This window comes from Ischnura elegans, chromosome X, assembly GCF_921293095.1.
Source record: "Ischnura elegans chromosome X, ioIscEleg1.1, whole genome shotgun sequence".
In the NCBI taxonomy this organism is placed as follows: Eukaryota; Metazoa; Arthropoda; class Insecta; order Odonata; family Coenagrionidae; genus Ischnura; species Ischnura elegans.
In genome coordinates this window covers 658812-685277 of record NC_060259.1, presented here as the reverse complement: position 1 = coordinate 685277, position 26466 = coordinate 658812, and the positions used below count along the sequence as shown (strand labels likewise).

Genomic DNA, 26466 nt, shown 5'->3' with positions numbered 1-26466 from the left:
TGAAAACAGGGAATGAGTTCGTCAAGTACTGCTTTAACCCTTCAAAATTCGCTTTATGGTATAAATAGACCCTTCTTCTTGACACAGGTTTTCTATCGGAGACGATACGAAACTTTCCATGCACTGCCTTGTGGTCACTTATACCAGCCACAGCCTCAGTTCTGATAACGCACTCTGGAATATTCGTTGCTAAGAGGTCTAGTATGTTGTTACCCCTGGTTGGTGTATCTACTAGCTGAGTCAAGGAATTGGAATAGAATGAGTAAAGCAAAGTTTCGCACAGGTCCTTGTCTTTCCCTCCATTTTTAAAACAGTATTTTTCCCAATCGATTGATGGAACATTAAAATCGCCGCCAATTATGACACTACTACGATTTTTCTGAGAAGTAAAACGTCTTATCTGGTTATCTAACTCTAAAACTGAATCTATGCTTGAATCTGGTGGTCTATAATATGCGCATATAAAGTATCTCTTAGCTGAGCATTCGATTGAGCACCAAACACTTTCCAATTCACTATCTCCAAAATTCTCGGCTCTGCTTTTGATCTCATCCTTGACGGCAATGAATACTCCTCCTCCTGTTCTCGTTTTACGGTCCTTTCTGTATATGTAATATGATTTCGGGAAGATCTCTCGGTCGTGTATTTCATCCGATAGCCAACTTTCAGTTCCTATGATTACATCAGCTTCTGTATTTAGAATTAAATGGTGGAAATCAGCAACTTTGTTCTTAATACTACGGCAATTTACAACTACGATCGATAAAGCTTCTTTTATACACGGTTTCGTGGACTTTCCTGATAATCTAAGTTTCTCATTGCATGCTATATTTGATTTTTGTGATGCTCTATCATTATTTTCACTAGGGCTATTTTGACGTTTTGAACGCTTTATTGCTGTTTGGACGGAACCTTTTACCCCACGATTTACCATACCCATATCTACCCTACACTCTGCCCTAACTCTGCCCCACTCTGTCACAGGTTTTGGTATCTTTTAAATGGTCTACCTTACCCAAGGATAGCCCAATACTCCCTCAGAATACCGCCGCTTTTTGTCCACGACTGCTTATTCGACGAGAGAACTCGCTTATCTCGCAGCTAACCTCTATATCTAAAGGTCAACCCACCATCCGCAACCCGGTGGACGCACTCGGTGGCTTTAAGCTCAGCCGCGATGTACGTACAATTTTGAAATCTTTGGTTTTCAAAGATTGACGTATTTTATACGCCAGCGCGCCCAGTCCAGGATTATCAACTTTTATTTCATCCTATTTGTTAATTGAAATTATATTTCGGAATGGTTCTTTTAGCACTGCTACTGAGGTAAACTGGTAGGTACTGAGTACTAGGTCCTGAGTACGCTTTTTGCCTTTCATTTGTTTTCGCAACGCAGCTTAGACCATATAAGAACTAGACCCGCCATTCCCCACCCCTACCCATGTCTCGCCGTGTGGCCAACATCTCCCCTCCGCTCCCTTCCTTCCCCACCCACTTTTAAAGCGGCGTGACGTCACGGTTGGGACGCTCATCGTCGTAGCGCATGGCTATGAATGGGGATTCACTGTATCACTGCGGTATTTTGACCATTTTCTTCGCGATTTTTCAATTAAAAGTACTAATATTTATTTCGTTATGTACGAGAAGTATTCTCTCAGCCATGGTTGGATTGGTGAACTTACAATTAACGAACAGTGGCATTTTTCGTCATTGGCAGCGACGAAAAAATATTGTGGCAGTAAAATAAAGACAAAGCCCTTTGTAAACTTCCGCAGATTTTTTTCTTGTCTCGTTAGCGATCTAGCATCATTCGGGACATCGTCATAAAAACATGAAATCCTGCGCAAAAGTTGTAAACGGGGGGAATTTTAGAGAGGAAAAGGGTCATGTTGTAAAGACTTTGCCGGTCGTCCACGAAGTAACGCGGCAAGGCCTTCGCATATAGTAATTTTTAAACGGTCCATTATGCGATGCAAATACAACTGCGCGCTAGCGCTACTAAAAAGGGATGTCAACAAATCAGCATTCATATTATTTAGGTAAGTAATTTAGTTATTTCATAAATGCATAATTTTTTACTTAGCAGACAGCTCTCGTGTTATTTATATTTTGCGATGGTGGAAAAAGGTCTAGCGCCGGCTTTGCAAGTGACACCTACGATTTACGTACGCTACGGAAAATTCTGGGAATAAATAATACCTATTAACATATTTATAATTAGAAAGAAAGAGAGGATTGGATTAAAATAATTTTAAAGATAAATTTGCTTTAAAACAATCAATTATATTTAATTCATTGAATAACTTAATAAATATATTCTTGTAATTTTGTAGGTATGTACTTACCGTGTTTGCAATGAAATTTTAAAAAACTATTTATGACATGATTTTATTTTTTAGATTTTTGTCATAATGCATAACAAAAGAGGATGCAAATTCAAAGATCATATAAGAAGTGAATCTCATTTTATTAAAAAAATCCAGGTGCGATTACTTTGTCTAATGTGTGAAATGTAACGGGTAATTTTCTATTTTTCACGGCAGTAGGAATGATATTTCGAAGCACTTGGAGACGCAAGAGCATAAAAGATATTTAAATACTTCTGCATCTTCCTCCAAAATACAGAAATTTATAATAAAAACGAAGAAAAGAAACTAGCATCAGCAGAAGGATGTCTTTCCATGCCATTTTTCATAGTCATTCCTTCAGATCTAAGGCCTGTACATCACAAGTTATCAAATCGGTTTTGCAGCGCACATGATACATAACGCCGTTCAAACAGCTGCTCTTTTGTTGCCCGCAGATGTGGAAAATATTGTTATTAAAATATATTTCTATTTCTACATTACACTGTGCGTCTTCAAATGCTGAAAGAATTTTGTGAAACTGCGGAAGTCGCATGTATAAGAAAATACTTGGTTACTGTAAAACGCGCTAGTTACCTCTTTCGTCAGGGATATATTGAATTTTTAAATTATACCACACCATGAATTCCTACTTTCTATATCAGGCTTAATGTCCTAGAATTGTAGAAGAGAGTTTTGAAAAAGAATCCTCAAATTTAGCTAGAGTTTAAAAACAATCAATCACCTTTTTTTAAAATGCTATTGAAGTTATTGAGGGTGATAAAATTTTGGTAATCGAAGTAGCGAATAAAGTTTAAAATATCTGAATCAAAAGCGGTCAGAAAGTCAAAGCGGTCGACTAAAATCTCTATGACCTTTGACCCCCATTATGACTTTCGGAGGTCAAAATAAATTGTTGTACGGATGAATGAACTGCGTAACCGACTTTGGCACCCTTCAAAACCTATGGTTTGACACGTTGGTTGTCATGATGTCCAGACATTTAACTCTATGACCTTTGACCCCTATTGAGACCTCGGTGGTCAAAAAATCAACAATACGGATCTATAAACTGAAAAATCGACTTTGGCACCCTTCAAAACATATGATTCGAAACCTGGGTGTCACGATGTCCGGACGTTTACCTCTATGGCCTTTGACCTCCGTATTAACCTTGGAGGTCAATTAGTGAATAATACGGGTATTTGGACAATTCCAATGACTTGGGTGCCCTATAAAATCCATGGATCGACACCTTTGTTGGTATGCTATTCTTTTTGCCACCCTTATGACCTTGACGGTGACCTTACTGGGTCAGCGGTTGAATTTTCGTAAATGAAAGTTTTTTTCGAGTTTCTTGAGTCCGAAAACCCAAGAATTGACATTTTGGACAATGAAATTCAGACATTTTTCAATCTCGATTTTTTACATTAAAACCACATAAAGCAAATTAAAATTTTTGGTTTGGACCCACATTGTGAGGTCAAAAGGTCAAAATTGTAAAATTTTGCTTAAACTCAACAAAATTAGGTCCTTTCCCCATAAGTGTGCCAATTTTCATGAGTATTGCTCGATGCAAAGTTACTATAATTACGGGTTAAAAATGACACACGACCGTTGGGACAGTTTTAATATTCATTTTCTAAGAATGTCACCGTTAGGTTAATCTACTTGTAATAAGTAATATTTCTAAAATAATTTTGCCTTTTTATGGACCCCTCCCTTCATCCTTTGTGAGATATCGTGGGATTTTGCTCCACGCCTTCTTTCTAATCTCACGTAGGATTTTTCAAAATGCGTATTTTCAGTGTAAATACGTTAATCTAGGCTTCATTGTGTTGGGTTAATAAATAAAACGATTAGTGTAATTATTTTTATTGAAGATTACCGAGACCGCAATAAACTGGTTTTTGCGGAAAAAATTACGTGATACTTGCCAGAACCCCTTCTTTTTACCTAGAGGGGGTCTAGGGGGAGGAAAGGCATGGTCTAGGGGGGGAAGCCATGATCTAGGAGGGGGGGGCAAGCCAAGTTGTGACATTTTAGCATGGAAAAGATGAATGAAACCAACATTATAAGAAGATAATGACAGCGCTTTATTAGTTTATGAGATTATTTCATTGAAAAAATAGTTTTATTTCAGTTACTTAACTTATACTAATACATATCATTTTTCGTTGGTTTGAAGAAAATTTGTTGAATACTTTCGTTTCAATTCAGTACTGATTTTGCTTTAAGGCTTTTGCGATTTTTGCTTCTAGGGGGACAGCTGCTCCCCCTGCCCTTCGCTGCGTACGCCCATGTTTACATATGACATTCTTAATCAATTTATTTAATACGATCGCTTCTCGCTTTATCTTGATTTATTTAGCTTTTTGCGCACAGTCAAGGCTATAAAATGCCTTAGTTCATCGTAAAAATATATTTATTAAGTGTATAATCATTTTGCGTGCCCAATATCGTCACTTTTCAGCGAATTTGCAGCGGATGAGCGTTAAAATATCTCAAGCGCGCATACGGAATATCGTCTGCAGTCCCAACCGTGACGTCACGCTCCCTCATCCCACTCACTTCCCCGCCGTGCGATGTTGGCCACAGCGTTCCGCCCGAATGGCAGGTCTACTTACTTATATGGTCTAAGCAACGAGTCGTTCCGAATGGAGAAAGAGTCAACCGTCCGGTATACCCGACGACAGCGCCAAAACGGATGATAGAAGAACTACGTGAAAATATGCAGGGAAACCACACAAACAATAATAAAGCAATGGCGGGGAATGGACGAAAGGTTATGGAGGAATAAGAAAAGATTTCATTGTATGAAACATGTTAATGAAGAATTTTTATGTAGGGACATGAAGTACATTTCTATTACTATCTGAAGGAAACAGTTAAATTTTTAGATTCACTACACTAGAAACGAATACGTAATTCTTCATTAATGCAATGAAGACGAATCGACAGAGTCCACATATTCGGTAGACTCATAAATTTTATCAATTCCTCAGAATTTGATAAAAACAAATCCACAGAAAGAGTCTACCTTTTTCGTAGACTACTATATTTTATCAATTCCTAAGTGTGTAACCAAAAAAAATCCACAGAAAGGGTCAACCTTTTTCGTAGACTACTAGATTTCATCAATTACTTCTTATATATGATAAAACAATACGACAGAAAGAGTCAACTTTTTTGGTAGACTACTATATTTTATCAATTCCTAAGTGTGTAATCAAAAAAATCCACAGAAAGGTCAACCTTTTTCGTAGACTACTAGATTTCATCAATTACTTCTTATATATGATAAAACAATACTACAGAAAGAGTCAACTTTTTTGGTAGACTAATAGATTTCATCAATTCCTCAGTATGCAATCAAAACAATGCCACAGAAAGAGTAAACTTTTTGGTAGACTATTACATTGCATCAATTACTTCTTATATGTGATAAAAACAATGCCACAGAAAGAGTCAACCTTTTTGGTAGACTACTACCTTTCATCAATTCCACAGCATGTAATCAAAACAAATCCACAGAAAGAGTCAACCTTTTTGGTAGACCACTAGATTTAATCCATTACTTCTTATGTAATCATAACAATGCCACAGAAAGAGTCAACCTTTTTGGTAGACTACTAGATTTAATCCATTACTTCTCATTGTAATCATAACAATGCCACAGAAAGAGTCAACCTTTTTGGTAGACTACAAGATTTCATCAATTCCTCAGTGTGTATTCAAAACTAATCCATAGAAAGAGTCAACCTTTTTGGTAGACTACTTGATTTCATCAATTCCTCAGTATGTAATCAAAACAATGCCACAGAAAGAGTCTACCTCTTTGGTAGACTACTAGATTTGATCCATTACTTCTTATGTAATCATAACATTGCCACAGAAAGAGTCAACCTTTTTGGTAGACTACTAGATTTAATCCATTACTTCTTATGTAATCATATATGCCACAGAAAGAGTTAACCTTTTTGGTAGACTATAGTACCTTTCATCAATTCCACAGCATTTAATCAAAACAAATTCACAGAAAGAGTCAACTTTTTTGGTATACTACTAGATTTCATCAATTCCTCAGTATGTAATCTAAACAAATCCACAGAAAGAGTCAACCTCTTTGGTAGACTATTAGATTTAATCCATTACTTCTTATGTAATCACAACTAATCCACAGAAAGAGTCAACCTTTTTGGTAGACTACGAAATTTCATGAAAAACGTCTTATTTATTGCGAAAACGGTAATTAGAAAGTGGAAGCAGTACCAATATTAGCCGTACGTGGCGCTGCCGTCGGGTATACCTTGAGGTTGACTCTTTCTCCATTCTCTAAGACTCCTAAGCAACGCAGAGCTGTGAAGGGCTCCAACTTGCTGCGATGAGTCAGCTCCGCCCCTAGTAAGCAACGTAAGCAACGCCGAGCGATGAAGGCACCATAAGGGGGGAGCGGAGGGTCCTCTCCTCCCCTCCGTCCCACGATTGAACCATGAGAGGGGAGGGTGCGGAGAGGAGAGAGTGGAGGGGGGGAGAGGAATCCTGCCCCCCTTTCGATGCGACGCGGCGCCCGAGTCCGCCAGGGTCCCCTATCCCCCCCAAACCACTTTCCAATCTCTTTTCTTTCAATTCTCTCATCCTCCGATCCAACCTCCCATCGCACTCCGGGGCGCCGCATGGAGGGAGGGAAAGGAATGGCCTTCTGTATCTGCCCCCCCTCTCTCTCCCTCCCCCGACTCCTCCTTAGGGTGGTCGATAGGGGGTGGGGGTGACAGGGTTCGGGGGTAGGGATGTGGGATGGGGTCGGGGGCCTAAGGAGTTTTGGAGGAAGAGAGGAGGGGGCCAAAAAAAACCCGAGTGGCCGCTTTTAGTGGGTTTGGAGAAATTTCTTGCTTTCTTAGAGTATCTCTTTTTTTGAGGGTGCGAGAGACAGAAAAGCAAAAATTAGATACGAATGATTTATGAAAGGTCAGATTAAGGCGATTAAGGTATGAGCTCCACGGTACAAACCAGGAGTCATAACGTGCATAAAAATAAATACAATAAGTATTATCAACAATAAAATGCGATATGTTTGCACACATAAAACTTTCCTTGCATAAAAAAGCTGCGTTGAAGTTGCTATAATGTATGCCTAGTTTGTGGATTTTGTGCATAAACGATGTGCTGAGTTATTAATAAATTTATCGAATAATTTCTCTCAGAGGCAGTTAGAGATGACGAAAGCATCATAAAATATGATGGTTGGAAAAAAGGCCTAAATTGAAAAGAAATGTTGCATTTAGGTTCTAAGGAAAACTTTGCTGAAGGAGAAGGCAATGTTGAGGTGAAAAAAGGGAAACCATTTTATCTCTGAAAAATGTCTTCTATTTGCAGCATACACGAATTTACAGGTCGCCTCCTCCTCCTTCACTGCAACTGATCCTGAAATATTATTGTCCATGGATTACTGTCGTCGTGCAGCGATCTTAAGTACCATAATTTTCAACGCTGGGAATGATCTTCTGAGTGACTTTGATGCATGCAAATGTGTCGATGAGTGCCTTCAAAATGTCAGTGTTAGTGAAGTGAAATAAAAGGCGAAGAGCTTGAAGTGCAAGAGTGCAAGTGGCGAGGACGCGGAAATCTAAAGAGACAGTTTCCCTCGTGGCCCCTCACGTTATGTATGCTGAAACATGTTTGCGCTTTTGGAGTAGCCAAGGGGTCACTAGGGAAATCCAGTCCCCCATAAGCCTCGCAGTCTCCTATAAAAATTCGGGGGATTATAGGACCCCCTAACTATGACAATGCTTGAATGGAACGAAATCTGTGTCGAAAATATAGCGGAGGCCATACCACCACCGGATTTTTTGGGGGGCCGGGTCCCCTGCGACCCCCTATTTACTCGCAGACATAGTTACTTTAACATTACTAAATTTGTAACAGAGAGCTAAGGGGGTCCCGCCCCCCAGATTTTCTATCGCGACTACGAGCCTTCCGGGGGGAGTCAGGGCCCCCCAATAATGGCTGTACTTGAATATATCTAACAAAAGTAAGTCTAAAATAAAAACTTAGGGGGGACCGACCCTCCCCCCAAAATTTTATTGGGCACTATGACCCTTTCGGGGGGGCCAGGATCCCTCCAGATATAGCTGTGCATGAAAATAACAAAATCTGCAACAAAAAATTAGGCCCCCCCCCGAATTTTTCTGGGGGGCTACGAGGTTTATGGGGGCCGGGCCCCCCTAAACCTTAAATCTACTCCAATGCTGTAGACATCCTTAATTAACATAACCTATATGTATTGTACAAATAGCCAAGGGGATCCCGCCCCCCCCCAGAATTTTTCAGGGAAGCAACGATCGTTCTGGTGACGCTGGGGTCCCTACCTGAGGAGGCCCGGACCCCTCTAGCTAGGGTCATGGAGAATACATGCTTTGAAATATCTAAATCTTTAAGAAAAATAACTTAGTGTTTCAAGGATGCCCGTTCCCCCTTAGAAATCTCTTGAAGTGACAAATCTTTAAGACCCTGTAAACTTGTAAAGTTGATAATTTTTTAATATTCACCTTTATATTAACGAATTTGGTCACATGGTTTCACAAACTAATATAATATTTCCGGTACTTCATTTCCATTTCAATCCCGCGATAGCTAAACCAACGCCTTAGTTATTTTACTCAGGTTGTTTTGCAATAACAGGAGAATAACCGAGCACTCGTTACATTTTCCTAGTTGCGATGCATTGAAAAAAACCTATACCGCAGCGATGAGCTGCATGGTTTCCTCACGAGTGTTCTGGCGTGCGCTTTTTTCTGCTGGTTGTTTAGATATAACCATAGAGTTTACATTACTAAGGAGGCCCCACTAGGTGGCAGTAGCAGTCATAATTTGAACACGGGTCCCGCGCATTAATTCAAACTCCAACTTTTGCCACTTGTGGCGCGACCGACACTAATATTCCCATCATTTGGCTTGTTGTCAGTGGCGGCTTATGAGTGATCGGCTGTTATCATCCTCTGTGAGCCGAGAATTTCACCGATTTTGGTGTTTTTTTTAGTACTTCTCCACCAGTAAGATATTTACGAAATATCATGGGTAAATCTCGGTGTTTTGTGCCCGGATACATCTCCGGCTACGATTGGGAGCTGAGGGAAAATAAGCGGTTGGGGATACAGGACCACAGCAAGAATTTTTATCATACAGACTGTCCCAAGGGTCGTGTGTCATTTTTGATCTGTAATTTTACTAACTTTGCATGGAGCAATATTCATGAAAATTGTCACACTTATGGGGAAAGGTCCTAAGTTTTGTTGAGTGTAAGCAAAATTTGACAATTTTGACCTCACAAAGTAGGTCCAAACCAAAAATTTGAATTTGCCTTATGGGGTTTCAATGTTAAAAAAATCGAGATAGACAAAAGTGTGAATTTCATTGACCAATATGTCAATTCTTAGGTTTTCGGACACGAGAAAACCGAAAATAACACTTTTATTTACGAATATTCAACCGTTGACCCAGTAAGGTCACCGTCAAGGTCATAAGGGTGGCAAATGGAATAGCATACCAACAAAGGTGTCGATCCATGGGTTTTGTAGGGTGCCCAAGTCATTGTTATTGTCCAAATACCCGTATTATTCACTAATTGACCTCCGAGGGTCACCACGGGGGTCAAAGGTCATAGAGTCATAGGCGGGCGAATATTACACATCCATGGTATTTCCTTACCCAGGACCACCTCGTACTAGAAAATATTCATCCTCAGGGTTGAAACATCCAAATGCTTTACCCGGGATATTTAACTCTGACCCTTTGGTAAGCAGTCAAGTGCTCTATCCACGAGGTTACCCCTTCTCCGAAATCACTCGTATATAATATATATTTTTTTAATTTCAAATAAATACCCTTCTTTTCAATTTGTCGCCTCTTAAGCGCAGTGTATCTAATAAAGATAAGTCCGCTGGATCCGCGACCGAAGCTCCAAACCACTGTAACCAAATACTCGCGATTGGATGGATAGGTTACATGTGATTTTAAGGTAGGTATTGTACCCGACGCTCTTTTTCTTCTGCGAGCCACCTCTAGGGTTTTTGGCAGGGGGTGATCAATCAGTAGTATGTAGCAGAATTTCGGCATGCACACCACACGGTCATAAATAACCCCCATAGTGTCAAAAACAATGTAAGCAGATTAATCCAGCACCCTGATTATGTAAATGTGACAGCGACGACGGCGAGCGATGGCGATGATGGTCTACTATCACGTTTTCAGTCAACGCCCGATCAGGTAAGGGACCGTCATGAAGGCTATCACCGCTATCACTGTCGTGGTGTGACGTCACACGCATAGATGCGAATTCCCCTCTCATCGCTACTTTTTTGGATGTTGGTAGCAGTGGAAGATCTGAAGAGCCAATGAAAATCCTTGACACATTTCTACCCTTGTGTTGGTAGCGGTATTTTGAACAGCACAATCACGAATAACATCGAAATGGATACACCGCAAGCGTAAGTACAATATTCATGTTTTTAATCTTATGAATTAAATATTGTTTTCTCGGATGTGTTCACGTGCTTTTTATAATATTATCATGCCACCTGGGAGTTTCTGCGGGTGTGACATCCATTCGATCATTAAATAAAATTGTCTGATGTAACCTTTTACTACTGAGCGTCTCTAAAGAAATAGTACTATAAGTGGAATTTACATCGATCATGCATCGTTGATAGTATGTTAATTGGCGGTCAATGGTTGCTTGATATGTATGAAATAATTCAAAATAGAATATTACGGTGTAAATTTATCATTGAATCACTTGAACAGTTTTGAATAGAATCATGGAAGACTTCTTCCATGATTACACTTTTAAGGAGGAAGTTAATTACGTGTAAATCAGCTGCTACTAAATCAATAATTGCTTTAAACTTCTTTGGCGAAGGTTAAGGTGCGATATATCTCGATGGTAACATGAGCTATGTTATTAAATGTGATTGATCCGATATGTAAATGATAGGTGAAATGTTCTTGGGATTTTTAGGATATTTAGCGTCTATTAACTAGTCAAAAATATTTATCGATAATATGTTAATTACTTAATTCAATGGGAAAGCACCAAGTCCTTCATATATGCTCGACCAGTAAACAATGCAGCAGCATATGATATTTAGATGCATTGGTTGTAGTTTTCTACCTTAATTTGCATTAAGAAAATGATCATGATTACTTTTTCGGTTAATTTATTAACATTAGGTACCCTTTATTGCTATAATTAGGAAATCTTAAGGTAATTGTTTTCTTACTTAAGTTATAGTTTTGTCATGAGATGACATTTACGTTGTTATTATATTTGCAGGAAGAAAAATGTCCGAGTAGGGCGCGCTAACGAACGGCAATTGAAGCTGCTCGTTGATTATATGTCAACCCACAGCAGCTTTGCTGCTGGAAGGTTTACTGGACCTCTCGGGTTTGAAAAAACTCAGCGCCAGTGGCAGACCCTCTCAGCGATGCTGAATGCGCTGGGGGGTTTAAAGAAGTTGAGCAGTGGAAAAAGGTTAGTAATGCAAAGATATTAAAGATAACTTTTTTTTTTAATAATTTACCTCTTAGACTAATTAGACAATGTCATAAGCAGACTTGGCGAGACCTAAAAAGAAATGTTAGAGCAAAAGCCGCAAGAGTCAATGCTGCCTGTCGAGAGACAGGCAACAAGCCTGTGGCAGAGATGCTAACAGAGATGGAGGAGAAGTGCCTCGCAGTCGTGGGCACAGAATCAGCAGTTGGCTTGCCAATTCCTGAGTTCTGTCAGAGTATTCCAGTGAGTATCAAATTATATATTATTAAGCTAAGTTACATGATGAAATCAGTAATATGTAAACATGCTATAGTCTTACTAATGCTCTCTTTCCTCCTGACCCTCCCCATTATTTCCTTTTTCACAGACTGCCTCTACATCTGCTGCTTCAACTTCAGCCCCATCCACCGCAGCCAATTTTTCTAGTTCATTTGCTGAGGAGTGGGAGACAACCAGGGTGGGTACGAAAGCAGTGTGAAACATTGCATATATATGTAAAATATTGCAGGCATGGAAATCAAGTAATGTATCGGTATTGCCTATTCTTAGAGGTGTTTTCTTCTCTCTTATTTCAGGAGCAAGATGATGAGGAGACTCCATCAAATCCCCCAGAAGCACTGCAGCATGTAACTATAATTTTTCATGTTCCCATAGATATCACATTAATACACTTTTTGTTCTCATATGCTTAGGCTTAGCTCTAATTTCTTTTTAATTAGATGGAAATAATAGTGGAAGATTTATTCCCGAAGGAGGATATGGGGAGTGGCAAACGTGAGTGCCATTTCATTTCTTATTTTATTATTTGCCTTTAAAAATTGGGACTGAATGTGACATATATTCAAGAATGTATACATTTAATCAATTCTTGCTTTTGTCAATTGAATGAGGCAGCACTGCTTGGTAATTGTAAAATAAGAGGTCAAAAAATGGGGTAAAATAGTAAATTAAAATTTTATCTCCTCAGAAAAGAATGAAGGCGACTTTCACAGGGTTACAGCGATGATTTTGGACCACATGAAGGCATTTGAGGTAATGAGCCATTAACCTGTTCAATCAATCGAATTCTATTTCCTCAAATATGACACTCATAGATAATCATACTTTTTTTCCACTATACTTTGCCTCAGAAAAAGAAAGAGAGTCTAATGGTTCGGAAAGTTAATGCCCTGGAGCTCATTGCCCAATCCTTAGCACGCCAGGCAGTTGCTGCGGAGAGGAGGGCTGCAGCTGAAAGCAAGCAAGTGAGACAGCATGAATTTCCTTATTTAATAATATATATCATTTCTTTGTTTTTAGTTGTATTTATTTGTTTACTTCCATATCAAAGTTTGTATATGTGAAAGGGTTCTGATATATATGTATTTACATGTTAGCATTTTTTTAAATTAAAGATATATTTTTTTCTCTTGACTTCATGTCACTTCATTGGCAATTAAATTTTGCTGAAGATAATGTTTTTGTGGCCACCAAGGTGAGTATAAAATTTAGTTCATTTCTTTAATGCAAAGTCAAATTTTTCCAGCTGTAAATATTAATCACAGATTTATCCTAAGACATTGTTAGGAGATAAGAGGTCATATAAATGGTTTAACTGCTACTGTTATAGTATCTTATGAGGTGGAGAACATCTAGCATGGGTTGCAGGCAATAAGTAGATATAAATAATTTAGTTTTTGGATTATGGAGCATTACATGTGGATTAACATGATCATAATTGTGGTGCAACATCCTTTGAGATATATTCTTTAATATCAGCAATTTAAATAAGAAACTGCTGTCAGAGGTAAGGTAAAAAGCACATAAATAATGAAAGTTTCCTTGATGGCAAGAAAAAAACTAAAATCTAAGGCACGTTGACAAATGAAAAGGATTTCACATTATTGTAAGAAGTAAACATTATGGTTGACTTTTTGTACATGAGAAGCATTCATTTGTCAGCAATTCAAAATGTGAAGAATTGCTGGATCACCAATCTTCTGGTGTTTTCCCAAGCAAACTCATCCTCATTCACGATTGGTTGTCTTTCCTCTATGAATTCCATATCTTGATCCTCATGCGGAGGTAATTCTTGTCTGTGAGTTATCATAAGGTTATGAAGGACAGCACAAGAGATAATGATTCTCGCAGCCGCTTCTGGGGTGTAATGGAGCACTCTCTCCCTGTTTAAGCATCGCCACGTATTTTTTAATACCCCGAACAAACGCTCCACACAGTTCCGTTTTTGTCAGCGGCAGGTGGTGTACCGTTCTTCAGGGGAGTTAGGGGCAGCCTGCCTAATGGGGGTCAATAAATATGGCTGCAAGGCATAGGTACCCTGAATCACCTGAAATGAAAATTTATTTGTTTGTCCGTTGTATTTTCAAGGTGATATTAATCTAGAGCTAAACATGAGTAAATGTAACTAATGCATTGGTAAGATTTAATATTCTCACCCAACAACCACGTATTTCTTATCCCTTCATCATACATCGCCTGCATTATTTCCCGGGTTGTGCTGGTATTCCATATGAATTGATCATGTACAGATCCCGGAAATCTTGCTGACAGGGACAAGATTCTCAGGTCATGGTCACATATCTGTTGATTACATATCACCATTATTAAAAACAGCAGTCATCATTGATCCATGGGTCAACAGGAAATATATTTGGCAGACAATTATGAAGGCATGGAACTTAATGCCTGTACATTAAGGGAATGGGAGCGATAGTGATGATTGTAATAGGCCTCTTCTCTTGCTGATGGTTTCACTATTCTAATGTGCGTACAATCTATGCACCCAATGACACCTGCAGCTCGATTCTGTAAATGTGATATGGCCGTCACAAGCGGATTTCGTCAATGTATTCACGGCTTTGACGCTGGAGCGATTCTGAAACTTTTTAGTGACGTCACTCTCACAGCCGCGTCCGTGAAAGTATTCACGCCCAAGAGGGTCCGTGGTAGCTTCGTCGCGGCAATGCGCTCTAATTTTTCATTATGAATTTACGCTGTGATTGATAATTAATAGCACATTATTCATTAATTACGATGGTGGCTATTTCATATTGTCACTTCGCATAAGTAAAATCTATTAAAAACAAATAAAAGAAATGCATAAAGTTAAATTTACATTCGCGTCCTATTTAAATTGATTGGCGTTCATTGCGATTGAAGTTGGTGGGAAGTTAAACCTTGCGCTGAGGGTTTGACAATTACCTTATATTTGTGCATCTTCTAGAATGTACAACTAAAATACTCACAACTTAATGTTCATAATAATTTGGAGTAGAACCAATGGTAAAAGTATTGTGCGGTATTGAATGTTAACAGATTTATTTAATATTTATTTCGTAAGTTCAAGCCTTCGATTTGTTTTTATTAACGAGAATGGAGGCTCTTTACATACCTCCGCTACTTTTGCATGAGCATCAATGTCGACGGTGGCAATAGATGCACATAGGTACTTCGACGGCAGATACGCGATATCAACAATCCCTTCGAGACGCGAGATTGGCGATGGATCACTGAGTTCACACCACGATTAATTCGTAGACGTTTAGATGGCTTGCCGGGGCATACTTTAGTACGTTAAGATAAACATTGATCATCTATTCCATCTCTTCCATGCATTATTGCTGCCGTTCAGTAACACGACCAACATGATTCGTTTTTCTGTTGACATAATAGAAATACTAAGACATGTAAACATCTCGTCCTTTAGCAGAAACTGTTAATAATCTACTCGTATTCGCGCCAGAAACATTTTCATCAGTATAAATCGTGAATAGTGGCATGTGCTTGCACAATCAGACGTATGTATACGCACCACAGCGCATTTAAAATTATGTACTGAAATGATGAGAACAGCTCAAACACATACGAGAGTGAACCATTATTAAATAATAAAATAACACTTGTTCTCATTCCGCGTAAGCATTAGCTCCATATCATGAGGAAATTAGAGCTAATTGTGCAATTACGAGCCCGCTACGTGATAACTGACTTTGATACGCAGCACTTGACAACATATAAAAGAGGGAATATACAGTTTATAGCTATTAACTAATTAAGCAACCGTAACTTATCATTAATAGGTACTTTTAAAAGAAAAGACCTCACTCAAAATTGAGTAAAGAAGTATTATTTACGTTGGGAGTGAATATTCCACGGCATTGTATATGTTTCTCTTTGGTAACTGAAGTTGCAGTTGGCCGCTGAAGTAGGTTTGTGTCGGAGTTTCTGATTCGTTCCTCGCATCCGCACAGCTACCAACATAAGAAACTGAAGTGATCGTTCGCAATCCGTCAAACATCTCACGACACAGGCTTACAGGATCGCTTGAACGTCTTTCACGGTGAGAGGCGTGAGAACTCCACTGTGGTTCGAACCACGCGAAGCACAGGTATGACATTTACAGAATCGAGCTGCTGGAAATCCTCGAGCCTCCATGAATCTGAAATATATTTTGTTAAAATAATTAATTAACCTAAGTATTGAAGAGAACCATGTAATACAGTGAAGGATAGTGGTAATAGAGCCACCCTAGAGGATAAAGCCAATGCCTCCAAATGCAATTGTTTCAATTAGTGTAATTATTTCGTGTTATACACACCACCAAGAGGAAAATCACTAACCTGTTCTTAATGGCCTGCCGCTCTTCAAATGTTCTGGGAAATATAAATGATGTAGGCGCGAGGATTTCAGTGACTGCTTCGCTTATTTTCCTGATGCAGTTACTCACGGATGCCTGTCCCATTGAAAGGTGGAAATCCTGAGCGGCACATCGTTGGTAAGAGCCAGTGGCAAAGAATCTCATTGCTGTCAGTACCTAACATATATTTTCCGAAAATTGTGATCAGTCAAATTCTATCAGAATTCAAATTTCCTCTGCTTGAAAGTGAAGCTTATAGGTTATTACCTGCACATGAACAGGTAAGCCACTGGACCGTCTTCTTAACAGCCGTGGACTGATTCCCACAATTAGCTCCTGTGCTATCTCCCGGGACACTCTGAAGAGGCGTTTAAAATGCCGCTCTTCCAACTCAAATGGATTATGGGCGTCCCGGATCCTTCGTCGCTCTAAGCGTAATCTATTTCTCTCCCGTCTCCGTTGCCATTCGTGGAGCAGAAGAGGCAAAAAGTAAATCCCGTCCATTCTACTCTTTAAAATTAAACCATTAGTAGACGAGACGGCGGAAGGGAACGAAATGCATTTATTCGCTTACGGAAATACTATCATTAGGGAATCCAAAAAGAAACTGAGAATTTGCTGAAGCGGTACTTACTGTCCAATTTGCTGCGTGAAAATAAAGCTGCACAATCGAATACACTGCCTCTTCGAATTCACCACCATGCGCATATAACAATGGGGAACTTGCATGAATTTTTTTTATTTCACAGGCGGACAGAAAATTATTTTCTGAATACAACAAAGAAAACCGCATGTATATCTGAGTTTTCCTTCGCGAGATATTTAATGATAAATATAACGAATTTTAAAGCGCGGGAAAAACTCCCTCACCCCCCAAGCCACTGCCGACGAAGCCTCGATGACGTCAAAGGTGCCTAAACATCACGCGAAGCTATTGTTGTGATTGTTTGTAATAGTTGCCAGCAGTTGTGAGAGCTTCGTTTGTTAGACGTATTGATTATTTTATATTAAAAGATAAATATCCGACGATAGAGACTTGGAAGCCCTCATATTTTGCATTATTTATAATATTAATATCTGAGTAAGGGCATAAAATATAAAACTGGAGCAGTTAAACCAAACATTTTATAATGCCTAAATAACATCGTTGTAGGAGTCTGAGCCACGGCCATTGGAAGGGGGATACGTTAATTGTAAGTTGATGTTATCGACGGCATATCATTCATTGAAGTAAGTAATTAGAATGATTTTCATGTTTACTAATGTCCGCTTAGCTTTTATATACAATAACTTCATCCGTTTATTCGTAGGTACCGGAGAATTCGTCGTTTAGTACTGTCTGTGCTTGTATTATGGGGTGAATTCCAGTCAATGCAACTTTTGCTCGCTGATTGGAGACATCTAGGAACATTTTTGTGCCAAAATAGTGTTATTTTCAACGTGACATCTCCCGTTAAGCTACTGCTAATAATCACAGTGCCAGTGGTTGTAATGCACAAAGTTTGACAAGGTTGAAAAATATCGGCCAAGAGTTATCAGTGTTCCATCGTGATTGAATTGTAAAAAGTGCTATTACGCTATCGATAAATGTCTAACAGTAGTGTAAAAATTGTTAGTGGCGTGCTAATCTCCGTTGTTCACCGTAGATATGACATTTCACGATCACGCTATTGAAATAAAAACTGTGAGTGAAGTTTGCTATTCCATTATTTCAACGAATAGTAGTGAGAAATGTCACCTGTGTCACTTGTGTGGGATAATTTAAGGGTTTAAATCAGTGAATAAATAGTTGTTTCCATCATAACGAGTTCTGTTATTGTAAGTTGTACGTGATGAATATAAGAATGTGACAGTGACTTCCAGTTTTGATAAGAGTATTTGCCTATTTCCCACTATATTTTTATGGTATATGCTGGTATATTGTTTATGGATTTACCTATATTATTGAAAAAGGTTGTAGCTTGTGTGTGTGTTGGCAGCGGAACCGATTCGCGATCTCACATGTGGATTGTGTGCAGACTGTTTTGCTGTGAATTCGTACCGTACGACGGATAGGACTATCTTCTCCGTTAATTCGGCGTTGCCAAATTCAACAGCACAGCTTACTCTAATGTCAACTGCACAGCTTACGATCGTTATCCTCCAGTATTACAAGTTTTTTTACAACTCGAATTGCCGCCGACGTATAGCAATAATTTGTCTTAACAAATTCCATGAGGGTCGTGGCATCAATTTTTGGTGTCCTAAAAAAAGGCTGGTGTCCTAACACCCCATGCCACACGCCTTTTAGGCGGCTTGTGGGGTATTATGTAGATGTAGATGAATTTCAGGTGTACTATTCGAACGAGTGGCAACGTTATCATCCATTTTTCTGATCACTAAAACATACGAAGTGAAACGCTTGTACTTCATCATCCCGATGCCGCATTGTTAATATCCTAAGTAATAATCTAGGCACAAAGCAATAGGAAAACTTGCCCAAGAATAACAGAACAAAATAAAGTGACGATGAGCGGCTAAATACTCCCTCAAAACAAATTTTACACCATGCGCTCAGCGTATTTCCCTACTCCCTACGGTTGTTTAGGCACCTATGACGTCACGCCTGGCTTCGGCAACGCTCGGGTGTCTTCGCGCAGTGGTCGGCTCAGAGAAATTTTTCTCGATTTTAAATGCAATTTTTTTATTTCTTTTGATGTTGAATGGAGAAACTGAAGGTATTTTTGCGAGCTAATGTATCCATTTGACTTATTCAAAATAGTTTTTCGAGCAATTTACGACCCATGCAAGTTCCTCATTGAACAACGTGGATAACTAATTAAGTCAAGACAGCACTCCAGTAAAAATAATTATGAATTTAATTGGTTTTTGTTCGATTATAGGGCATTATTAAATTAAATAAACAATAATTTTTGGCAAATAATTGCATTTATTGCTCGATTTTATTTCGGCATATGCTTGTCACCATCGGTTTCGAGCGTGATAGGCCGATGACGCTCGCAGCGTGATAAAAAGTGCGATCACGGTTTCATAATCGCTGCTATCACCTTCCGTCGTGGGAATCGCGTTGCCCCTGGCAACGACATCGCTCTCACCCTTCTCACAGTTACATAATAAGGGCGCTGGTGGTTTGCTGTTCTTTTGCATCTCCACTACTGACGTGAATAACCAACCAATAGCTATATGCATATGATTTGGATGGGATGGCTGTCGCCAATTAAATCATCCGTGCCAATATATGCATTCTCCCCACTATCTCAGTGATTGCCATCCCATCTCCAGAGGACCAACTTCATCCCCTCCACGCCCCCTTCGGGACATCACCTCTCCGCTGCTCCCACCCTCCACATCCTCCTGTTACCATATCACCTCCGACTGACGCTTCCCTTCCTGGGGGGGGTGTTTCAGAGTCTCGTAGGATTGGCGGCGTCGGGTTTTTGTTATCTAAATGTAGTCTGATAAATACGTCGTTTGCATTATGTTATGTCATGCCTCGCATTAAAAAAGATTCGCTTTACTCGATCCAACTGGTGAATACCGAAGTACCGAAACTATATCCTTCAAGGTCGTAAGCTAACGCACGAGCAATTATAATGCGGAATTCTGCATCAAAATATTACAAAAATCAGTAAGTACTTACCTCAATGGATCTGTTGATGTATTATACATATATATATATATATATTAATTACCCAACTACCCATCTCTAAGGTTTTGGGCTGAGGATAAGGTTTCAAGGTTAGAAGCGAGCGAAAGAATAATGATTTTAGGTTGCGCCCTGAATTTTCGCGCGTAGGTCAGCTCTCACGAAAGCACTAAAATCGAGTGTCACTTCCGCATATTTTGTGGCTTGATACATTTTTTAAATTAGTACACGTTTTCTCTATTCGTCCAAAAAAGTTACCCACTTTGCTAATTCATCAGTGCTATATGAATATATTTTGCCGACCAGCTGTTATAAGGTGGTTTCCTATTATTTTCTCATTGTCTAAATTGAAAGATTATTACTCCTGGAGTCCGCATTTCACGCTTTTAGATTTTCAAAAGACGATATCTATTTTTCGCGATAAAATGGAAAGTGATAATTTTTAAGCGAGAGAAAACGCAATGGCTAAGTGTGAATGCTGGGAAAAGCTCGTGTGACGTCAGTCTGGTTCCCGCTGCCGCATTGTGAGTGACCTTGGGGAAAGTATGTGTGCGCCGCGGCGATGCAGGCTGCTAGCAGGTAGCAGAGTACCCTGCTAGCAGGTAGCGCTTGGCTTAAATAAAGATTATCATTACCCTATCAAACGAAGGAAACTTTCCGAGCTTAGGTAATTTTAATGGGTGATTATTAAGAGATGTTTCCCTGAGCTCTGTGCCTCATGCATGCATTTGTAATCTCAGTCGGTGTAAAACTCCTATCTTCTCGTAAAAAAATAGGTCCCTGTGACGTCACGTGGAGTGGCATCGCGTTATCACCAATTTGGCCTTTTTTAAACGCAATCGCAATCAATGCATTTCGATTTCTTTGACAAAGGAAACTACCCTCTAGTATCTCTCTAGGCATCTCCTGTGCTCTCTCTTGCCAAGCCTCCTTTCTCTGTGACTTCTCACTCCGAGGATATCGGTTCGGTCTAGAGCGTTAGAAGTGACAAACCTCTGTCTTCCCATTGGGTTCGCCTAAAGTCAACGTTACATACAGTACATAGGCAGTGTGTTTCGAGTGATAGGGGCTAAAGTTGGCTAGCGAGCAGATGCGACGCAGGAATATTTCAAAATTTAGGTCATCTAACCCCGTTCTGCTCAGCGCCACCCTCTTTCGGCATTTACAACTCACTCTACTATCCATCCCTGCGATATTGGCAAAGTTTCCAGGCGATGAGCGCATTGACGTCATGGCGAAATTAGCAGTGCCCGAACGCAATTTCCTTAATTTTTTTAGGAGTAAAATATTACTCCGGGTGTTTTTTTTATCACAAGTAATTATTGAAATTTTATCACTTTTTTTTGTTAGCAATGCATGTATCAGATATTTTGTGGCAGCAAAATTGATGAAAATGTAATTTGCCTATTTATTGTAGGAAATGGAAAACAAACGAAGGAGGCCAGTGCGTCTTTTGAAAAATTCGTCCGTTGGAACTCTTTTTTTTCTTCCCAGCGTCCCCTTCGCCACTCGCTGCGTTGTGGCTCGTGGTGGGGGAACCTTCCCCCACCACCCAGGTCCGACCGTGGGAAACTGCGCCACACACAGGTTCCCACGATGGTGGTCTACTTAGCAACCCCCCACCCCCTATTACTTTCGCCCAGGTGGGCCCTCGCAAGACAGTGTGTGTCACAAGAAAATGTAGAAGGAAATGAACGTTAGCTATGTTTAATGTATGCCGTTCGCATTTCCACTTAGTAGTGCATTCACTTTTCCTCCAAATTATCTCCTATGGTTAAACATTACAGCATCATTAAGGTCTACAGAATGAAGATTACGTGAAAAATTAACCGTGATATTGCCCGGAAAGTAAATGTATTTGTTGACAGCTTCTCCGCACTCAACTTTCCGTTCATATGTGCACGAGTGAGGAATAGCCGTCCGTTTCAAGGATTTACAACCGTACATGGAATTTATCAAACACGAACTTTCAACGTAATCAATTTCGGGATACATTTCCCATTTCTTTACGAGTTCATGTCATTTGTCATCGGACGAATAAAACTTCAGTTTCAGTCTGGAGGGAAATATTTGCATCGGACTGCATGATATACATTAGTCACACTGGATTTCCTGAAACTGTCTGCATTAATGAATGTGCGAATGAGGGATAGGAATATATCTTCCAGCAATTACGCAGATCGCTCCGCCGGGAAGCTGAATAATCCGCTGGACCAAGCGTCACTTTCCAATGGCAACGAAAAGGAATGCTCGTGAGTGCTCACACTTACCTTAGCCATTTGCGCTGCTTCTTCTTTTCTTTGTATCTATGCTCATTGATTGTATTTGTCGCTCCCTATCCTCGTTCCCACGGAATGAGTCGGTGACTTCAATGAACGAATAAACCGCTGATGTGGTCCACACAAATATTTTTATTTTGCACAAATATGATTTCACCGAAACGACGATCGGTGAGGAAATGAGAGTATGTTTCGGAGAAGTTCTTGATTGGAATAGACGTTGAAAGGAGACTCTAAGAAGATCCATTGACTGTTTTTTTCCATGTAAAAATGCGATGACGTCTTCTGCTGACCTTCGGATTTGTTTGGAATATTATGGAATATTGTTACACGTATATCGTGACCGTTGGCTGTTAACGAAATATCGGACCATATATTCAGCGCCACCTTTTCAACAAATCTTTTTTCCCTCGTAAAAAAATATTTTTCGTGGGATATATTTTTTTACAAATTTACAGGCTACCGCTGTTTATTAATCTATTTTATTGGATGAAATTTCAAATAATCTAACATATACGATCTTCAGTGGTTTTAAAGTTTATCATTGGTTTCAAAGAAAACGGGTTTTGAATTTTCGTGACGTCTCAGCTATTCGTCATTGGCTGAGTTTCAGAAGTGCCTCTCTCTGGACTTCACTAGGGATGGGCAAAAATAACCGGTTTTATTTATAACCGGTTTTTTCAGAAGGTTAACCGAGTAAAAACCGGTTATTTTTCGACGCCGGTTAACCTGAGTACTCGGTTTTTTTTGGCATAACCGAAAAATAATTTAAGAAAAATAATTTGACTCCTGATTCCCGCACTCTCTCGCGAACCGTTGGAACTACCAGCACGACCAGCACTTTTGCCGCTGCCACTGGATGAGGTTTTCCTGCGCCTCTACCGGCCACAGAGAACATTAAAACCGGTATTTTTTGATGCAATAGAAAAACCTAGTGGCCGGTTAAAACCTAGGCCACGAGTACTAGTTGGCATAACCGATGGCAGGCGGGAGAGAAAAAACCGGATGAGGGAGTACTCGTTGGGGAAACCTATCGCTGTGGGAAGGTTTTTATCAATGGAAAAACCTAGTGGCCGGTTAAAACCTAGGCCACGAGTACTCGTTGGCATAACCGATGGCAGGCGGAAGAGAAAAAACCGGATGAGGGAGTACTCGTTGGGGAAACCTATCGCTGTGGGAAGGTTTTTATCAATGGAAAAACCTAGTGGCCGGTTAAAACCTAGGCCACGAGTACTCGTTGGCATAACCGATGGCAGGCGGTTATGGCAGGTTACAGGTATAGGTTTTTTCAATGCATATCAACTAGTAAAAACTGTAACGAGTACTTGGTTATTCTCCGGTTATAGCAAAATAATCTGAGGAAAATAACCAAGGCGTTGGAGTAGCTATTGCGGAAGTTAAATGGATATGAAGTACATGTAATATTATATTAGTTTGCGAAAGCATGCCTGCCATGTGACCAAATTCAATAATACAAATATGAATATTGAAAATTCGGGGGGGAGCCGGTACCCCCTTAGCTGTTTATACAATCAGGATCGAAAGGGTCGTAGTTCCCCATAAAATTTCCGGGGGTGGGGGAATTGTTATGGACCCCCTAGCTTTTAATAAACTTAGTTATATTCAAGCACAGTCATGGTTAGGGGGTTCTGTCCCCCCCGGCCGCCTATAAAAATTCTGGGGGGTATGATGACCCCCCTAATTTTTTATGTAGATTTTGTTTCTTTCAAGCACGGCTGTATCTGGGGGCGTCCTGGCCCCACAGAAGGGGTCGTAGTCCCCCTTAAAATTTGGGGGGGGGGGTTATGGCCCCCCTAACTTTTTTCTTTTAGACTCAGCTACATTCAGCACTGTCATATTTAGGAGGCCCGGCCCCCCCTGGAGTACCGTAGTACCGCTAGAAAATCTGGGGGGCGGGACCCCCTTAGCTCTCTGTTATAAATTTAGTTATGCTATATATCTATGCTATACATAAAGCATGTCTGCGACATCGGGGTAGCTAGGGAGTCTCAGGGGACCCGGCCCCCTATAAAAATTCTGGGGGGGGTCCCGCCACCCATATTCTATAGCGGGATTACGGTCTTCCAGGGGGGGCCGGACCTCCTAAATATGACAGCGCTTGAATGTAACTGAGTCAAAAACGAAAAAGTTAGGGGGGCCATAACCCCCCAAGATACAGCCGTGCTTGAAAGTAACAAAGTCTACACAAAAAACTAGGGGGGTCATCATACCCCCCCAGAATTTTTATAGACGGCCGGGGCCCCTGAGACTCCCTAGCCACTCCGATGTCGCAGACATTCTTTAACATAACTAAATTTATAACAGAGATCTAAGGGGGTCTGACCCCCCAGATTTTCTAACGAGACTATGGTCTTCCCGGGGGGGACAGAACCCCCTAACCATGACTGTGCTTGAATATAACTAAGTTTATTAAAAGCTAGGGGGTCCATAACTACCCCCCCCCGAAATTTTATGGGGAACTACGACCCTTTCGATCCTGATTGTATAAACAGCTAAGGGGGTACCGGCTCCCCCCCGAATTTTCAATATTCATATTTGTATTATTGAATTTGGTCACATGGCAGGCATGCTTTCGCAAACTAATATAATATTACATGTACTTCATATCCATTTAACTTCCGCAATAGCTACTCCAACGCCTTGGTTATTTTCCTCAGATTATTTTGCTATAACCGGAGAATAACCAAGTACTCGTTACAGTTTTTACTAGTTGATATGCATTGAAAAAACCTATACCTGTAACCTGCCATAACCGCCTGCCATCGGTTATGCCAACGAGTACTCGTGGCCTAGGTTTTAACCGGCCACTAGGTTTTTCCATTGATAAAAACCTTCCCACAGCGATAGGTTTCCCCAACGAGTACTCCCTCATCCGGTTTTTTCTCTTCCGCCTGCCATCGGTTATGCCAACGAGTACTCGTGGCCTAGGTTTTAACCGGCCACTAGGTTTTTCTATTGCATCAAAAAATACCGGTTTTAATGTTCTCTGTGGCCGGTAGAGGCGCAGGAAAACCTCATCCAGTGGCAGCGGCAAAAGTGCTGGTAGTTCCAACGGTTCGCGAGTGAGTGCGGGAATCAAAAGAGGATTATTTTTCTCGGGCTATTTTTCGGTTATGGCAAAAATAATTTAATTCTCAGGTAAATGGCATCGAAAAACAACCGGGTTTTAATTTGCTTATCTAATAAAAAACAAGTAAGACTCTACGATAAACTACACCAAGAAGAAGGAAGACGAAGTTCAAAAATGCGGTAGGTTTTTTTAAGAATAGAAGATATGCAACACGCAATGCTTTAGGTTATATAACCTGAATATAACCGGTTTTTTTCGTCCGGTTATTATACTCAGGTATTCTTATCACTCAAAATAACCGGTTAACCTAACACCGGTTTTTTTCTCATAACCGCCCATCCCTAGACTTCACTTCGCGGCAAGCTGTCTTGGAGATAAGAGGTGAATACCTTACCTATTCTTTTGGTGATACGGTTTGTGCATCCACTATCCATTCATTTTCAATTCTCGCAAGCCGAGCATCAATCGCAAATACGATTTATTTATATTCACAAAGTAGTCGTTGTAAGAGTAACAATCGTTTTGAAAAACCAATTATTCTTACGGCTTTCGTCTTCATGTCCAACATATTATACCATGAAGGGAATACGCCCCTGTTAAAAATAGCCCAGTGTCTTCAAGAACACCTGTAATCGGGAAAAATTTTCTCGGTTTTAAATCCTCTAGTATTTTAATCAACACTGGAATTCGTGTCTAAATAATTTCTGCTCTCATGGCATTTCGGTGAAGGGCCAGGTTTCATTGCGTATTAGCTGCGTTAGATATTTAATGTGACCGTTAACTGGTTTGATACTCCTTTTTATGTGCGTATGAGATGGATTTAGTGAGCAAGAATGGTTACTTCTGATTAGTTACATTTCCATCTAGTCTGTCTGCATTTGCAGATTATAGGTAAACTGTGAGTGGCTTTATCACTTTT

The 26466-nt window shown here is 40.0% G+C and overlaps 1 protein-coding gene across 1 annotated transcript; it reads left to right on the top strand.

Annotated features, from left to right (window-relative positions):
* The first annotated feature begins 11328 nt into the window (after window positions 1–11328).
* LOC124170529 lies at window positions 11329–12802 on the top strand. The gene is made up of 5 exons (XM_046549305.1): window positions 11329–12138; window positions 12263–12352; window positions 12471–12521; window positions 12615–12669; window positions 12786–12802. The coding sequence occupies exons 1-5, from the start codon at window positions 12046–12048 to the stop codon at window positions 12800–12802; spliced, it is 306 nt and encodes a 101-aa protein (XP_046405261.1). The 5' UTR covers window positions 11329–12045.
* Window positions 12803–26466: the final 13664 nt, after the last annotated feature.